Genomic DNA, 19,669 nt, shown 5'->3' on the forward strand with positions numbered 1-19,669 from the left:
CAGAGTGAAGTCACTGTAGGATGCAGGGAGTGGGGGATGTGAGAAACACAGAGCCCGATCGAGGTCACGGTCCTACCGTTCTGCGTGTGTGGCCCAATAACAGTGCTTTACACGATTGTGTACTTTGAATAAATAATAAAACACATTACCATCTACATGACTGTTAGAGAAGACAACACACGCTATGTGCAACTAAGTTTGCATCAGACAAACACCTGCAAGTCAATACAAACATCCAGAATGAAAGGTGTCTACATTAAAATGAGATCATGAGAGAACGGGGACACTCCCTAGGTTTGACAAAAACCTCTCGTCTTCCTTTACCCGAAACAGGTCACGTGGGCGTCAGTGAACAAGAGCTTTTTGCTATTCAGTCTCAGTAAAAATCAGGTTTAAAAAAAAGTATTTTTGAAAAAAAAAATATTCCTTTAACACTCGAGTCAATGCTGAATCTCACTTAAGCAGACACGTCCCTTGCCTTAAATTCAAACCCAAAAACGATTACAACCCCACAAAACCAGAAATTGCAATGCAGATGGTGTGAAACTTTTATTGGGTTCTCTACAATGACAACAGTTATAAATTTGTGAGACTAGAGTGTAAATCTGCAGTCTGATTAGGCAGAACTGCAGCTGAGACTCCACTTCTACCTGATCGAGAGCATCTGATCCACCCCAACCGTCCTACCCACTCAGTCAAACTCTCTTTGGGGTCAAGGGCGTGTATGTAAGTGTGACAGGCAGGTGTGCGCATGTGTGTGTGTGCGCGCATGCTCGGATCTGTTCAAACGGTCGTTTGGGGTCACCAGACGGTCCTCTTCACCCCGGCCCACACAGAGCTCTTCCAACCCTGGGCGGCCTGCACGTCGGCCCAGTGCAGCTTGGTGTTCGGCACATCGTCCTCCACTTCCGGATTGTTCCGGGCACCCAGCTTGGGCTTGGCCACGACGATGGGAAGCACGCCCTGCTCCTCGCGGAACTCCACCACGTTCAGCTGCTTCTTGTCAGCCAGAGCCTGGTGCGTCTCCTGCAGATCCAAAACACTACTTTTTAAAAGCACATGCGATCATCTTTAGCTTTCCACAGATTGAACCAGACTACTGCCAGTCCCTAAAACGTGACGGCAACGTTGAGTGCATGAAGCCCGACACCACCGAGTTTCTGAACTGCTGAAACTGGACACTCAGGCAGCATTGATATGCCTCCACAGTAAACACTCAGCTTCCACCACACGAATGATCCCACACTGCTATCCATAGCTGAGAACAGAGAACTGTGTCCTCAAGGAACACATGGCACCACTGGAATTCAAACCTAATTCACCACATAATAGGCTCACCACTGCTCCTACGCCCTTATTTCACGGAGCTTGCAATTTGGAGTTTTTTTAAAAACCAATTGTCAAGGTGAAGGGGATTTCACTACACCATTTCCCCAGACATGCTACCAGGATGCTTAACGGCTCGTTTCTCAGAGCCAATTAAGCAAACAGCGCAGGCTAACGAGAATATAACACTGTGGTTGATTGACAGTGACACCCCACCAAAATCAATGCAGCAACAGCATGCGTGCGGATTGGACATTAAACGGCTGATTGGCCTATCGCCTCTTCCTATGTTAATATTACGGTCCATAATGTAATTTGCATAAAACACAGTACAAAGTCATTATGTAAACAGAAGGAGAGGAGAGAGAGAGAGTGAAAGAGAGGAGAGAAAGAGATGGAGAAGAAAGGAGAGGAAGAGACGAGGGAAGACGAGGGACAAAGAAACTGGTATTGAGTTGTCATGGCAACTGTCCAACCATCAGATGTCTGACTTGCTGAACGCAACTTGTGTTTGTATGGTAAGTGGTGCTAATGAGATCCTAAGAGATGACAGGCAGCATGTCTGCAACCTCAGACACCAGCGTCAAACCTGCCTCCTCAGAAAATACATCCCATTTGTTCCATACATGAGAAAAATCCCAGGTACTCCCAACCCTTACCATGACCTCACAGTTTCCTTTGAGAACTCCCTGGCATCACCATCCGAAGCTGCCCGTAGTCTGGGTAGAACTTTGGACAACTAATCCAAGCAGGTCTTGCAGATTTCTCCTTTGTAACATGTGAAGGATTCGCGCTGCCCAGGTGCTTGTGCAGTCTCTTGTGATCTTAAAGCTAGACTACTGCAACTCGCTACTTGCTGGTCTTCCCCTAAGAGCCATCAAACCTCTATAGAATGCAGAATGCAGCAGCACGACTGCACTTCAATCTTCCACGCAGACTGAAGACCCATCTATTTGCAGAATATTTAAAAGGACAACTGACACTGCTCCTATATTTACATTTACAGCATGTAGCAGATGCTCTTATCCAGAGCAACTTACAAAAGTGCTTTGTCATTTCCTCATAGATACATCCTAGTACAGTAGGTTAGAGTCCAAGATACCAATGAACTAGAATACTGTAGAAATACAGGGATCAATGCTGATACCTAGAAGTGCAAAATACATAAGGTCTATCTTAAACAATGATAAGAACTACAAACAATAAGTGCTAGAGACTGTTAGACAACAAACAACACCCTACAATAAGTATTAATTTAGTCAGTCAATAAGGGAGCAGTGTCAGTTGTCCTTTAAATATTCCATGAATAGATGGTCTTCAGTCTGCGTTTAAAGACTGCAAGGGACTCTGCTGTCCGGACAGCAAGCGGGAGTTCAATCCACCATCTTGGAGCCAGGACAGAAAATAGTCTCCATGCTTGTCTCCATGAGACACTCTGCTAGTCCCACCCCCAACTCACTCCCAAACATCGCACCCCCCGAACCCACATACAAATCAAGGAAATTCTGCCTGAACTCACTGAAGCAAGGCATTTCAAGCCGAGCCGTACTTGAGGTTCGAAGTACTCGAGGTACGGATCGGATTTTGTCCATTCACCTCATGTATGAAGGGGCTGGTCCATTTTTGGCTTTGTAGGCAAGCATCAAGGTTTTAAATCTGATACGTGCAGCTACTGGAAGCCAATGAAGGGAGCGCAGCAGTGGAGTGACGTGTGTGAACTTCGGAAGACTGAAGACCAGTCGTGCTGCTGCATTCTGGACAAATTGTAGAGGACTGACTTTTGTTTATTGTTTATGTTGTCTAACAAACTAGTGTTTATTGTTTATTGCACTGATTGTTGTCTCATAGAGTTTATATGCATTTTATACTTCTAGGTATCAGCATTGATCCCTGTATTCTACAGTATTCTAGTTCATTGGTATCTTGGACTCTAACCTACTGTACTGTACTAGGATGTATCTATGAGGAAATGAAAAAGCACTTCTGTAAGTCGCTCTGGATAAGAGCATCTGCTACATGCCGCAAATGTAAATATGTTTCTCAAAACCCACCTTTTTAAAAATAAATGTTTTAAAAACATTTTGTTAGATGATTAAAACAAAACAAATACACAGCAGTAAGCCCTGCATTCAAATTTTATTTTGTGTGGAGGTTTGACATGTGGAAATCAGGCTGGTGTAGTCCCAGAATGGAGAGACGTCCTGAAATTTGGACGTGTAACTTCGTTGGACACTAACATTTCTAAATGATTCGTTTGCCCGGCAGATGTTTGAGGCTGAAGCAAGCCTGTATTAGCCAGCAGCTGTGTTGAGTGCAGACGGCGCACATGGGAAACCTGCTCTACCAGGTGAGCTTATACAAAACCAATGGAAAAATATGACTGAGATTGCAGTGTATGACAACTAATGTGGTGTCATCTGCGTCAGCCGTGAGTGTGCAGATCTCCATGGTGTTTCAATAAGATCTCACCTGTTTGGCCAGCCCATGGAACAGTGCCCGGGTGATGTTGAGCAGGTTAACTGAGCCCTCCACTTTGGCATACATGTCCTCGATGCCAATCAGCTTACATATGGTGATCACAGCCCTGTGGCAGTGAAGACCGTAACCTACATGAACAGAGAAACGCACGCACGCACAGAGACACGTACGCGCACAGACACGCACGCACAGACACACGCACGCACGCAGACACGCACGCACAGACACGCATGCACGCAGACACGCACGCACAGACACGCACGCACAGGCAGACACGCACGCACGCAGACACGCACGCACGCAGACACAGACACGCACGCACAGAGACACGCACGCACGCAGAGACACGCACGCAGAGACACGCACGCACGCACAGAGACACGCACGCACGCACAGAGACACGCACGCACGCAGAGACACGCACGCACGCAGACACGCACGCACAGAGACACGCACGCACGCAGACACGCACGCACGCACAGACACGCACGCACAGACACGCACGCACAGACACGCACGCACAGACACGCACGCGGACACGCACGCACGCACGCAGACACGCAGACACGCACGCACGCACGCACACACGCACAGAGACACGCACGCACACACGCACAGAGACACGCACGCACGCAGAGACACGCACGCACGCAGAGACACGCACGCACGCAGAGACACGCATGCACGCAGAGGCACGCACAGAGACATGCACGCACACACACGCACAGACAGACACGCACGCACAGACACGCACGCACAGACACGTACGCATGCAGACACGCACGCAGACACGCACGCACGCACAGAGACACGCACGCAGAGACACGTACGCATGCAGACACGCACGCATGCAGACACGCACGCAGACACGCACGCACAGAGACACGCACGCATGCAGACACGCACGCGCAGACACGCACGCGCAGACACGCACGCGCAGACACGCACGCACACAGACACACACGCACGCACAGACACGCACGCGCAGACACGCACGCGCAGACACGCACGCAGACACGCACGCAGAGACACGTACGCATGCAGACACGCACGCACAGACACGCACGCACAGACACGCACGCACAGACACGCACGCACAGACACGCACGCACAGACACGCACGCACAGACACGTACGCATGCAGACACGCACGCACAGACACGCACGCACAGACACGCACGCACAGACACGCACGCAGAGACACGTACGCAGAGACACGTACGCATGCAGACACGCACGCAGACACGCACGCACAGACACGCACGCAGACATGCACGCACAGACACGCACGCAGACACGCACACACGCACAGAGACACGCACGCAGACACGCACACACACACGCACGCACGCAGACACGCACGCAGAGACACGCACGCACGCACAGACACGCACGCACGCAGACACGCACGCACGCAGAGACACGCACAGACAGACACGCACGCACGCACAGACACGCACGCACAGAGACACGCACAGAGACACGCACAGAGACACGCACACACAGTGAGAGAAAAGAATGTAAGACATCTTCTAATGCATCATATTAGTGGGAACAGGAATTCTTCAATGACAGACTTGTTATATTTTTAATCAAACTGCCTGATGCCATAAAAACTCAAGAATGTATTTAGTGTTGTGTGACTGGAGTCCTCATGTGACAGATAGTCAACTCTTCTTTTACCCTTGTTTTGTTTTTTCATGCGCAGGGTGGTTCTTTTGAAGGTGGAGTCGATGTCATGGTAAACTATAGCAAGAGAGAAGAGAGTCATGATACGCTCACACACACACACACACACACACACACACACACACACACACACACACACACACACGCTCACACGATGACTTACTGGTGTGGTTATTATATCTTTCGATGTAATAGAGATAGTGTATTGCTCTGTTCTTGGCCTGAAAACCACATATCACAAATATTTAGTATTTATACCAACACACCCCTACTATCATATCTGAAATATTTGTGTGCTAATCCAGAGAAGTCTGGGTATGTGAGGAGGTTTGACACACACACACAGACCTTTCTCAGAGCTGTGATTCTGTCTGCTGCTTTTCCCAAAGCAAATCCTGAACACAGAAAAACTCATTAAACTCATTAAAAAGTTAAATAAATGAAATAAAAATAGTAATCTACTTCACACACACACACCCACAGCGCCCGACACACCCCCCACAGCACCCCACACACACAAAGCGCCCCAGACACACACACACACACACACACACACACAAAAGCGCCACACACACACACACAAAAGCGCCACACACACACACACACACACAAAAGCGCCACACACACACACACACACAAAAGCGCCCCACACACACAAAAAAGCGCCCCCCCACACACACACACACAAAAGCACCCCCCCACACACACAAAAGCGCCACACACACACACACACACACACACAAAAGCGCCACACACACAAAAGCGCCACACACACACACAAAAGCGCCACACACACAAAAGCGCCACACACACAAAAGCGCCACACACACAAAAGCGCCACACACACACACACACACACACACACACACACACACAAAAGCGCCACACACACACACACACACACAAAAGCGCCACACACACACACACACACACACACACAAAAGCGCCACACACACACACACACACACACACACACACACAAAAGCGCCACACACACACACACACACACACACACAAAAGCGCCACACACACACACACACACACAAAAGCGCCACACACACACACACACACAAAAGCGCCACACACACACACACACACAAAAGCGCCACACACACACACACACACACACAAAAGCGCCCCACACACACACACACAAAAGCGCCCCACACACACACACAAAAGCGCCCCACACACACACGCGCCCCCACACACACACAAAAGCGCCCCCCCACACACAAAAGCGCCCCCCCACACACACACACAAAAGCGCCCCACACACACACACACACAAAAGCGCCACACACACACACACACACAAAAGCGCCACACACACACACATACACACACAAAAGCGCCACACACACACACACACATACACACACAAAAGCGCCACACACACACACACACACATACACACACAAAAGCGCCACACACACACACACAAAAGCGCCACACACACACACACACACACACACAAAAGCGCCACACACACACACACACACACAAAGCGCCACACACACACACACACACACAAAGCGCCACACACACACACACACACACAAAGCGCCACACACACACACAAAGCGCCACACACACACACAAAGCGCCACACACACACACAAAGCGCCACACACACACACAAAGCGCCACACACACACACAAAGCGCCACACACACACACACACACACAAAGCGCCACACACACACACACAGCGCCACACACACACACAGCGCCACACACACACACAGCGCCACACACACACACACACACACACACACAAAGCGCCACACACACACAAAGCACCCCCCACGCACACAAAGCGCTCCCCCCCCACACACACAAAGCGCCCCCCCCACACACACACACACAAAGCGCCACACACACACACACACACACAAAGCGCCACACACACACACACACACAAAGCGCCACACACACACACACACACAAAGCGCCACACACACACACACACACAAAGCGCCACACACACACACACACACACAAAGCGCCACACACACACACACAAAGCGCCACACACACACACACACACACACAAAGCGCCACACACACACACAAAGCGCCACACACACACACAAAGCGCCACACACACACACACACAAAGCGCCACACACACACACACACACAAAGCGCCACACACACACACACACACACAAAGCGCCACACACACACACACACACAAAGCGCCACACACACACACACACACACACAAAGCGCCACACACACACACACACACACACAAAGCGCCACACACACACACACAGCGCCACACACACACACAGCGCCACACACACACACAGCGCCACACACACACACACACACACACACACACAAAGCGCCACACACACACAAAGCGCTCCCCCCCCACACACACAAAGCGCCCCCCCCACACACACACACACAAAGCGCCCCCCCCACACACAGCGCCACACACAGACAGACAAAGCGCCATAGACACAGACACACAAAGCGCCATAGACACAGACACACAAAGCGCCATAGACACAGACACACACAGACACACACACACAGCGCCACACACACACAAAGCGCCCCCCCCACACACACACAAAGCGCCCCCCCCACACACACACAAAGCGCCCCACCCCACACACACACAGCGCCCCCACACACACAGCGCCCCCACACAGCGCCCCCCCAGACACACACACAGCGCCCCACAGACACACACACACACAGACACACACACAAAGTGCCACACACACACACACACACAGCGCCCCACACACACACAGCGCCCCACACACAGCGCCCCACACACAGCGCCCCACACACAGACAGACACACTATTAGCTAGCAAAAACATGGATTTCAAATGGAAATCTTGTCATTATCAGTACCCATCACACTGGAGCCAACATGCCCAGTCAAAAACCACCCATCCACAAGGAGTTAGGGTTAGACCCATCCACTAGGTCATGAATATTACACAAATACACTGTGTATCACACACACTTATACAAATATACAAAGTTATAACCACACATCCACAAGTGTGGAATGCTACAAATCCTCATGAATAGTAGTAGACAAAAGTTATTTTACTTATTTTAACTTTATTTGTGTGTGAGTGTGTGTGAGTGTGTGTGTGTGCGTGCGTGAGTGTAAGTGTGTGTAACTCTGTGCGTGTGTGAGTGCGCACGCGCGTGTGCACGCGTGAGTGTGCGTGAGTGTGCATGTGAGTGTGAGTGTGCGTGAGTGTGTGTGAGTGTGCGTGTGTGTGAGTGTGTGTGAGTGTGTGTAACTGCGCGTGTGTGTGCGTGTGTCTGTAAGTGTGTGTGTGCGTGTGTATGTGTGTGTGTGTGCGTGAGTGCGTGTGTAATTCTGCGTGTGCGCGCGCGTGTGTGCGTGCATGCGTATGCGTGCCTGTAAGTGTGTGTGTGTGTCTAAGTGTGTGTGTGCGTGCGTCTGTAAGTGTGTGTAACTCTGCACATGTGTGTGTATAAGTGTGTGTGTGAGTGCGTGTGTGAGTGCGTGCGTCTGTAAGTGTGCGTGCGCCTGTGAGTGTGTATGTGCGTGCGCCTGTGAGTGTGTATGTGCGTGCGCCTGTGAGTGTGTATGTGCGTGCGCCTGTGAGTGTGTATGTGCGTGCGCCTGTGAGTGTGTATGTGCGTGCGCCTGTGAGTGTGTATGTGCGTGCGCCTGTGAGTGTGTGTAACTCTGCGCGTGCGTGTGTGTATAAGTGTGTGCGCGCAGGTGTGTCTGTGCGCGCGTGTCTGTGCGCGCGTGTGTCTGTGCGCGCGTGTGTCTGTGCACGCGTGTGTCTGTGCACGCGTGTGTGAGTGTGTGCGCGTGTATGTGTGTGAGTGTGTGTGTGTGTGTGAGTGAGTGAGTCAGTGTGTGAGTGCGTGTGTGCCTGTAAGTGTGTGTGAGAGTGTGTGTAAGTGTGTGTGTAAGTGTGCGTGTGCCTGTGTGTGTGTGTGCGCGTGCGTGTGCCTGTAAGTGTGTGTAACTCTGCGCGTGCGTGTGTGTATAAGTGTGTGTGTATATAAGTATGTGCGTGTGTGTGGGAGTGCGTGTGTCTGTAAGTGTGTGTGTGTGTGTGTGTGTGTGCGCGCGTGTCTGTAAGTGTATGTGTGTGTGTGTGTGTGTGCGCGTCTGTAAGTGTGTGTGTGTGTGTGCGCGCGCGCGTGTCTGTGTGTGTGTGTGTGTGTGTGTGTGCGCGCGTGTCTGTAAGTGTGTGTGCGCGCGCACGTGTCTGTAAGTGTGTGTGCGCGCGCACGTGTCTGTAAGTGTGTGTGAGTGTGTGTGCGCGCGCGCGTCTGTAAGTGTGTGAGTGTGTGTGTGTGCGCGCGCACGCGTGTCTGTAAGTGTGTGTGAGTGTGTGTGTGTGCGCGCGCGCGCGTGTCTGTGTGTGTGAGTGTGTGTGTGTGCGCGCGCGCGTCTGTAAGTGTGTGTGAGTGCGCGCGCGTGTCTGTAAGTGTGTGTGCGTGCGCGCGCGTGTCTGTAAGTGTGTGTGCGTGCGCGTGTCTGTAAGTGTGTGTGTGTGTGTGTGTGCGCGCGTGTCTGTAAGTGTGTGTGAGTGTGTGTGTGCGCGCGTCTGTAAGTGTGAGTGTGTGTGCCTGTAAGTGTGTGTAACTCTGCGCGTGCGTGTGTATAAGTGTGAGTGTGTGTGTAAGTGTGTGCGTGTGTGTGTATAAATGTGAGTGTGTGTCTGTAAGTGTGTGTGTGTGTGTGTGTGAAAGTGTGTGTGTGAGAAAGTGTGTGTGTAAGAGAGATTTCTGTACTTGCCTGCAGCTCCATTGCCATTGCCCACAGCAACAAGGCAGCTCACAGAGCGTTTTCTGCCCTCTTTGGCTGTCATATTGAATACACTCTTCACCTGTCAATCAAAACAACACAAACATGCCATTTCTAAGTCCAGGGTCAGAGCTTTGCAGTGTGCACTGCCCACACATCAGCAGCAGGGGGCAATATTACAGCGCTGCAAGTAGACTGCAGTATGCCACATGGTTCTCATGCTCCAGTTACGCAAACATGCGCGCACAAACACAGGGTGCGCAAACATATACGGGAGTGTATACACACATACAGGAGGTGTGTGTGTGTGTGTGTGTGGGCGCACCCGTTCTGTACAGAACTAAACTGCTTTGGCTTCAGTGCGGCGTTTACTAGCGGCCTTCCCTATGTGTCAGTGCTTTAAGGTACTCTGGATAATACACACACACACACACACACATACACACACATCCCTTACATAAAACCAGCACATTAGCTACACGCTAACAGCCACTAGCACACGTTCACCACCACATCACACAATCAATAAAAAAAAAGTCTGTCCCTGCAGGAATGAGTGATTATTAAGGCATTATGCTAAAATGTGTGCACGTGTGTTAATAAATGGGAGAAAGCATAGTGGATTTGGACATTAGGTGTCATTTTTAGTTTTGAACGAGACAAAAATCGAGAAAGAAAAACAATGGAGTAGTGTTGGAGCTGGAGGAAAACTGACCTGTGTGTATGTGCGCGCACATACGTATGTAGAACAGAGGAGGTATTTCAATGCTGTTAACATCATTACTGAGACACTCAAGGTCACTCACTCACTCACCCACCCACCCACCAAGCTAGCCGGCTCTCCACACCTCTCTCTCAGTAAGTGGATCGTGTCTAATTCAAACAGAAATGCGGCCAACAGAGCGCCAAAAGACCAATCCCGCGTACGCACAAGATCAAAGCAGCACCTTCCATGGCCATCAGCTATTAACTATTGACTATTAATTATTAACCAACTACCAGGTGGAGTACTGGAAATGAAGAGCCAATAAAGTAGAAGCAAAAGCACACACACGTTTTAAATCTCACAGAATAAATCTGACTTTACAGAAAAGCTCAGGAAGAGGAAAAGTGATAAAAGCCTGTTTGTACAAAGGAGGGACTGTGTGATCAAAGCCTCTGGCCTTAAGAGCTTCTCCCTCTCTGGGTGTTTGAGGGGAGTTGGGAGGGGGGGGGGGCAGTTTAAAGCGTTTTTTTCCAGGGGTTCACGTATTAAAGGAATCTGTCTCCTCTCCTCACTGTAGCTATCTTCTCCCTCACACTCACGAGGATTCTCATTCTCTCTCCCTCCCTCCCTCCCTCCCTCTGGAAGTGTGACCATCTTCCAGGAAACATTGAATTTCATTAACATGCCTTTGGAAGTCAACTGGATCTACTACAGACACGTGTGTGTGTGTGAGAGACATTACTCTGGGTGATTTATTATGCATTTGATATCATTAGAAATGCCACTTAAATCTATCCAGTTCCTTAATCTTCCCTTGCAAACTTATTCCGTCTGGCCTTAATCTGAGAGGGTGAAGCCCTGAACCGTCGGTGAGGTGGGAACGGCTCCGGGGAGCGCTAACGGCAGCTCACAGCTTTAGCTGTCATTCCCATTCCTGATCATGTGGTTTTCAAGTCCCGCTGACTCACTGCAACTCATCTCTCTGCGGAGAAGAGCCGAGTGACAGGCTGAAGAGCTCCACGCCCGCCATCCATCACGGAGAGAGAGAGAGACTGACCGTTATTACGGATCTTTGGACTATGTTTTCATGTTTTTATGCCTTTAGCGTGTGAGCAGTGAAGCTACCAGAAGACCTTTATGGAAATTGAGTGGAAAGACTGAAAAATAAATAAAATAAACAAACAGGAACGACAAGTCGCAGGAATACAAGAGTAATAAGAGCAAGAGGCTAATCGCTGCGCTAACATGCTAATTCTCCATCTCGTACCTGAGCTGAGGAGCTTCTGGAGCTCATTTCTCCACCAGACCATCAGATACTTGTACAGTGTCTGATTATATCTGATAATACGGATTTGGCGGTTAGCAAAACAACGGATTATATTCAAAATGAAGTACTTCTGCAACGTAGCTAAAACGGAATAAAAACATGGGGCAGATAGGGTCCAGAAAGGGCAGGTAGCAAACACCTGTACTTCTCACCGCGCTCAGGTAGCGACATAGTGTAGTGCTATGTGGAGTTGTGCCGGCCGTCCTGACTGTAGGAGTGTCGGAGCGTGACATTTGCACGGATGTCTAAACATTGCTGCGTGTCACACTCCCACTAGCAGGAAAATACCATGTGAGCATCCCTGCTGTGCTGAGAACAGCAGTTTAAACATGACACAGTAAAAGATGAACTACCCACCCTCCTCACACTTAATATATACAAATGACTGAGTGTAGAGTCTTGGGGCCCATCCCGCCAAACCCACATACAAATCAAGGAAGTTCTGCCTGAAGCAAAACATCTAGAGATTTAAGACCTTCAAAGGTATCGGTAAACAGCCCTGCAGGTGTTAAAGTACATACACACACACACGGGAGGATGTCTATGAACTCACCTCAATAACACGGGAATCAAAGTCTTCATATGTTTCTGAAAATAAGAAAAATATTACATGTACATTACTATATATATGAAGAAACAGCACATCCCTGTAGAAGCTCACTGTGCGTGTGCATGTCTGTGTGTGTGTGTGCTTTTGCTCAAGGCTCAGCTGTTGCTGTGATAACTGGTTTCACTCAGGAACATATCCGAGATACAAGGTGGGGCTGCTGCCATGGTCACCCAACGGTGAGGACATCGCAGCATCAATCTCTACATGATTTACATTCGCAACATCGCCAAGCAATCCATCATCATGGCAAACACATGCCAAGCCCATCACCGCTGGCCAATCAGCAACCAGGAAATCTAATCGTCATGGAGACACAGACAGGTGGCTAGAAAAAGATAAAAGAAGCTGTCCTGAGAGCAAAAGCTTGTTTTGTGTGACACCAGGTGCTTAATGCTGGATTAAGGCAGAGACAGCGAGAGAGACGAGCATACCAGCTGCCTGCACTTCTCAAGGCAATAACATTCTGTAGTGGCATCGCTGTGTGAGTGTAAAAGCTGATATCTGTCTGTAAAACGCTATATAAATGTAAATAATAATAATAATAATAATAATAATAATAATAATAGCAGTTCCAGAGCCTGGGAGCTTTTCAGATCGGCTGGAGTCAATGTCAGAAATTGTTTAGCGCCCCCCCAAGGGTGTGTGTAAGAGCAGAAACATGTGCTAAGGCCAGTGACACTCACAATGTTATAAATATGTTATAAACAGAACTAAGTAGCTGTTATAAGCGATCACATGATGCTGGGACTCATCTGGAGTGCTGCGTCAAAGCACACCGTCCACATCTGTGCTGTGTGAACAATCATCTTATAGTACGCTTAATATTCTGTATTACACATCCAGAAATATCAGTTTTAGGAGGTCACTCCTGACTGCCATAACCGCTCATGTACCCATGTGTATTGGGTGCACACACACACACACACACACACACACACACACCTCCGTTGGGACCAGGGTCTGGGGTACCAAGGCTGATCCCTCCCCAGGAGTTGCCTGTCCAGCCTCTCTCTCTCTTCACTTTTATCTTCCGCTTCCTGTCCCACTCCTCTCTCTGCCGCTCAAGCTCCGCCCTCTTCTCCTCCTGCTCCGCCTCCCCACGCCTGGAGAAGGACTGAAGAGTGCCGTCCTTCACCACTGGAGCGTTGAGGCCAGGCCAGAGGTAGCCCCCGCGACCTGGAGGGCAAGTGAGAGGGTCAGTCAGAGAGCCCACCCCTATAAACCCCAGAGAATACACAGCCATTCATGTGGCACCTTCCACTCTTCAGTGCAGTAGGCCAGTTAGAAGCTTAGAGGATTCACTTCACAATAAAAGGCAGAATGGAAGAGGAATGTTCACAGCTCTGAGGGCGGTGTAACGCACTAGAGCATCGACACGCACCGCGCTGGAGCCACGCCTGCAGCGGAGGCGGAGTCTGTGCACTAATTCAGTGGGGACAGGGGTCACCCATCACGGACCACAGGGGAAATGGGGAAGAAAACAGTTCACACTTTAAGGCTGAATCAAAGTGTGTACAGTTGTGAAGGGTTTGGTGTGTGTGCGCACCTTCTCCCAGGACCTGACCATGGTTCAGGTTCTTCTTTACTTTGCGTTTGGTCCTTTTCCCTCTGCCCTTCCGAGTCCCAGAACCCTTCTCTGCCAACACACCACGCCACAGGTCATCGGCAGTCACTGGAACACACACACACACACACACACTTCAACGGAAAACATTGCACATGCGTGTGTGCACACGCAAACACACACGAATGAGCACGTGTGCACACACATGCACGCACACAGACTCTCAAACACACAATGTACACACAGAGACAAACACACAGGCTTCAGAGTATGTGTGTTCCTAACTGTCAGTGCAGTGCTGGTATACGTAGTGTCAACACGTTATGGTTATAAGCTTACCACCTCTCCAACACTGTAGCGTTTCAAACATGACAGAAATGACAACAATCACAATTATTCCAGTGTGAATTCTGCAGGCTGGTCTATCAGACCACGTGGTTAGTTAATTCGGTGTGAAATAACCTAATATCACAACATACTGCATTCCTTCATCTCATGAAGCCCCAAATTAAAATTATGCAAATAGCACTAAAGTCACAAAAAGAAAGTGACACTCCACACTCCCAAAATGAGTCCATCTTAAAATCTGTCAGTTGAAAAACTACGTTTCATTTTCTTTACTGATAATATTAAGCGATGTTTATTTTTCCGCCATGTATTCAGTCCTACGGTCTGTTAGAACACAGCTAGGCTAATTTCTTTCTGGCTAGGTCATTGACAGATCATCACACACCGTTACTCAACTGGCTGTATTCTGACAAAAACAATATTTGATTCACAGTGGGTTTGTCATGTTCAAGGTAAACGGGTTGTTGATTCATAATCGGTTTAGTCAGTTCCGAGTTAATGGCATGTGGACTCATGTGGCTTGTGTCTCCAGCCTATGTCTTAGTCTCACTTCAGTCAAAGGAGCAACACCTGTATTCAGATAAAACCTTCAGTGGACACGTTCTTGTACAGCATAAAATCCACTTGCTCGGGAATGCAGGAACTATAGTGAGGCCCGTTTAACACAGTCACTGAACTATTGTCAAACATTCCCTGCTCTACACCAAAAGGCTCACGCACAATGCATCACTCTTACGTTTACTCTTCAGAAGGTCGGCTGTTGCCGTGGGTTTTCGGTTTTCTGCGTCCTGTACTTGTTGTTCTGTTTTACAGTGGCGCTGGAACCGAGTGCTGTTGGCTGATGTTCTGAATTAATTAGAACTTAATTAAAAAAAGATCGGGAATGCGGGCCAGACGGAGACGGGCCACACACACAGACTGATTTGGCATTAAAACTCCTCTAATCCCATACGCAGCAGTACTGAACAATAAGTCTCAGCAGATATCTGGGCAGAACAAGCCCAAGGAGCAGGTAACTTAGCACAGCACAGGAAGCTCTGCCAACCTTCTGCTGTCCTTCTGCAGACACCGGAGTCTTATTATCACAGTTCATAAAGGCGGCACAGGACACGCCTGCCCACGTACGGAGACATTAATTATCCACATACCTAAACGTGTTAAGACAAAAAGCTTAAAAGACATTCTGGCATAATACCAAGCAAAAGAATCCACACAGGCCTGATGCTGCCAGACACGTACGGGTACCGATCACCATGTGGTAGCTTACTGCAGCTTTAAGTAACGCTACAGAACACCTAGTATATGTTTCAAAGCAAACCATTTCAGAAAGTCATTCCTCATGGGATATTAATAGTAGCAAAATCTAGTCTAAAATAAAGTAATGTACCACAGATGGCAGGCTTGGTTAGAGCCTCCCTCCCTCATTCACTCACCAAATACCTCAGTGCACCAAAGCAGTCGTGCTTTAAAAGACTAGTGTCTACAGTATCCCTCTCATCTTACCCTACCTCAGGTCTGATGATCAGGTACTGCTCAAATTTTAAAAATAAAGACAGAATCAATTAAGAATTCAAATAGAAAAGGGCTACATCGTAGTGCTGTAAATGTGAAGTTAGCTACAGGCCCGGAGGTTAGATGGTCTAAACCAAGCTTTCCAAAAAAAACCCACACACACTACATGTGCCATGCTGGCGGACCCTCATGTCTTAGAGCGAGGGCTGGCCTTTTAGATTTAAAATCATCTCATGTCAGGCTGATCTAATATTCTCTGATGACTGGTTCCCTTTAAAAACAGCATTTTACAGCTTTACCTTGGGCAGGACTTGAGGACAAGTTCCTACTGATCTGAGATCTGTGCTCTCAGCCTGCAGTGACCCAGATCTTATATTTGCGTGATGATATGGACACCAACACAGAACACTCATCTGGAATCTGAGAGACTAGTCAGAACGTTTCCACCATTCACAAAAAAACAAAACACCCCCAAAATGGGACGGTTGGAGAACACCCTTGTATGCTGTAGCCTTCTGTAGTACCCAATACTGCAATAAAGATTAATAAACAATATATCGGTATTGCCAAAGCCAATACTGCAGTAATGATTAATAAACAATATATTGTGCAGCTGTGGTCACCATCAACGCAGCCGCAGTTTTGCATGAGCCGGACAGAGTGCTGAAACCTTCACACAGCCGTAACCAAACTCCAGACATACGGGCCAGTGGAAAGCAGGCATGGCTTGGCTCAAGCTGTCCTGTGTGGGCCCACAAATCTGGGTAGAGTCAATGTAATTGGCTGCGCCCCCATACAGAGGGGGAAAATCGCACATATCGCACTGAGAGCGGAAGTGCCGGTCTGACGCACTTCCAAGCGGTGCTGGAAGAAGCCAGAGTGACCAGACTGATCTCTGTAGAGACGATGTGGGAAAAGGACTTGAAAACTGTGATCACTGGGACTAAACTCACATTCATAAAGCCCATGATGAAGTCACTGCCTGTAATTACCTCAGAAATGCTTCTGTGTTTTACTGGTTTGTGTTAGTTGCCCAGTCCTGACTTCTGATGACACCGTGCAGCTAACAGAACTCTGGCATCACATCACAACCACCTACACCCTTCAGTTTCCTACAAACAAACAATCCACTAACTGGCATGATTTTTGGTGTTATCACAGTTTTCTGGATCTTAACTGTGTTTTGAATCAAACTGGTAGGAAAGCATTTTTCCAAGTTTTAATTAAGGACTGCCATAATTAAGACAACACCCAATAAATAAAGTTCCTTGACCTCATAAAATAATGGATGAGGCAAAGCGAAGAACCACATTGTCTGATAATCTCAAGAGATTATCACACGTATGCCATGGCTACTTCGCAGTGTTGCAAACAGAGAATATGAATATGTTTTGCCAAGTGAAAGATATGAAGGTCTCTCTTTAGTAGTTCGTCACCATACCAGAATTTTGACTTTGATGCGATAGTACGCATGGTATCACAATTCTCGATACCAAAACAATGCCTTGGCATAAAACCCCCACAAAAAGTGCCTGAAAATAAAATGCTTATTGGATTGAACACAGAAAAATCGGATTGCGAAATTGACTTTTCATTGAAATCTTGCTTTAAAAAAAGTATGTACATTTACTATATAATAAAATATATAATAACTATATAATAAACTTCAAATTTCTTCACCTACAATTACATTAAGGAGCATCTTTGCCAGTTTAAATTCTTAGCTATCTGGTCTTCCATCAGTCTCATTCTCCTGTTCAGTTGTTTTGTCTGTTTAGCCTTCATTGGAGTCTTTTCCATATTTTGTGTTTCTGTCTAGCAGACGCTACTGTGGTCTGTGTGGACGAATAAAATAGAGTAAAAATAGAGTAAGAACAACATTCATAATTTGAGGTTAAACTACACCCAATGCTCCGTTTTAAACACTGATATTTTAGTTTAAAATTAGTCCATGTGAACTTTAACAGGTAGCGTTCAGCAGGCCACATGCCTGACAGCCTATTTGCAAAGGAAACAGAAACAGGAGAATTATGGGCTCACATGGAAATACGAGTGATGACTTCTCAAACAGTCCAGTTCTCAAGTGAACATTTTACTCATCACTTAAAGCTCCTGGCATGGCCTTAACTTGCTAACCTGTCGTCTTGTCAGCTCTCTGAGGAGGTCATGGAGCTTTTTGGCCAGATGCTCAGCCAAGTTGCTGGCGTTGCCCGGTTTGCAGTGGACAGATTTAGCTACACCACCTTCCGAATACTGGTTTTGACACTCTTCTTGACGGTCTTCGTGATGGAGGCGAAATGTGCCCACACTTGACTCTCCGAGTCCGTTTTCCAGACAGTTCTTTCAGTAGACATACTAACCTAGTGCCTCATCGTTGCTCGAGCCGGCTGGCTTGCGTGTCGCCAACCTGAGTCAAATTAGCACGCGCAATTTGAATCATCTGTCCAAAACACTGATTGGGTTCCTCGGCTGTATTCAGAACGGAGAGCATTGAATGCTACAGAATCTTAAAAATGAATGTGGAGAGCGACACACACACACACACACACACACACAGGCTGCTTACACTTGTTGAAGAAGCTGGAGTGACGGGTCTGCTGCCAGGCGGCCGGGTCAGAGCGGGTCAGGGCGGGCCGGGTCAGAGCGGGCCGGGTCAGAGCGGGCCGGGTCAGAGCGGCACCTCCTAGTGCCCCAAACGCCCCGACGCCTATAAAAACAAACCCAACGCGATGTTACTTTGAGAAAAGCGAGACGTCCGCGGAGTGCACGAGCAATAAGGAAAGACTCATCACGACCAACACAAAGGTCCGATTACAGACGAGCACGAGCTGCAGGACGACACTGAAGGCCTGCACGCGCAGATTCCAGCAGCAGCGTAAAGCGGAAACAGGCTCGCGCTGTGGGCCCGTGAGCGAGACCCCTGAGCCGCAGCTGCTCACGCGGACAGAAACGCTGCAAGTGTGCACGGGAGCTCGGGACCGGAGCGTGAGTCAAGCACAGCGCGCGGTCAATGAACGGAAACGTTACACACACCTCACACGGCTCACCTGCCACCGGTAACCGGAGGACACAGCACCAGCGCGTGGCCGCCGCCATCTTGAAATGTTGAAAAGGTCCCAAACAGCACAACAAGCCGCCCGAGAATATGCCTGTCAAGAAAAATCCTTTAAGTACGATGATTAAATCCGTCAGCCGCATTAAGGGTAAAATCAATATAATGACTTTTAAAAATAGCTGTAACATTGTCATTCCATTGCAAAACTTAATTTAAAAAACATGTTTTTTTTTAGTTTTTTTTTAAATGTACCACTTAAGTCTAAAACAAAATCA

At 48.4% G+C, this 19,669-nt stretch overlaps 1 protein-coding gene across 1 annotated transcript; it reads right to left on the reverse strand.

Annotated features, from left to right (window-relative positions):
- Positions 1 to 536: 536 nt before the first annotated feature.
- On the reverse strand, positions 537 to 19,490 carry mrps5 (mitochondrial ribosomal protein S5). The gene is made up of 11 exons (XM_027032817.3): positions 19,387 to 19,490; positions 18,906 to 19,046; positions 14,462 to 14,587; positions 13,858 to 14,091; positions 12,859 to 12,893; positions 10,264 to 10,354; positions 5,842 to 5,888; positions 5,657 to 5,714; positions 5,488 to 5,550; positions 3,796 to 3,932; positions 537 to 1,026 (listed from the first exon to the last, which is right to left on the reverse strand). The coding sequence occupies exons 1-11, from the start codon at positions 19,433 to 19,435 to the stop codon at positions 802 to 804; spliced, it is 1,206 nt and encodes a 401-aa protein (XP_026888618.3). The 5' UTR covers positions 19,436 to 19,490; the 3' UTR covers positions 537 to 801.
- Between the last annotated feature and the right edge of the window lie 179 nt (positions 19,491 to 19,669).

This window comes from Electrophorus electricus, chromosome 10, assembly GCF_041902795.1.
Source record: "Electrophorus electricus isolate QZ-2024a chromosome 10, ASM4190279v1, whole genome shotgun sequence".
Classification (NCBI taxonomy): Eukaryota; Metazoa; Chordata; class Actinopteri; order Gymnotiformes; family Gymnotidae; genus Electrophorus; species Electrophorus electricus.

Coding starts and splice junctions, on each gene's coding strand:
- mrps5 (XM_027032817.3), bottom strand. CDS start 19,435: ATGGCGGCGGCCACGCGCTGGTGCTGTGTCCTCCGGTTACCGGTGGCA. Junction 12,894..13,857: donor AGACCCTGGTCCCAACGGAG/GTGTGTGTGTGT, acceptor TCTTATTTTCAG/AAACATATGAAGACTTTGAT. Junction 5,551..5,656: donor AAGATATAATAACCACACCA/GTAAGTCATCGT, acceptor CTCTTGCTATAG/TTTACCATGACATCGACTCC.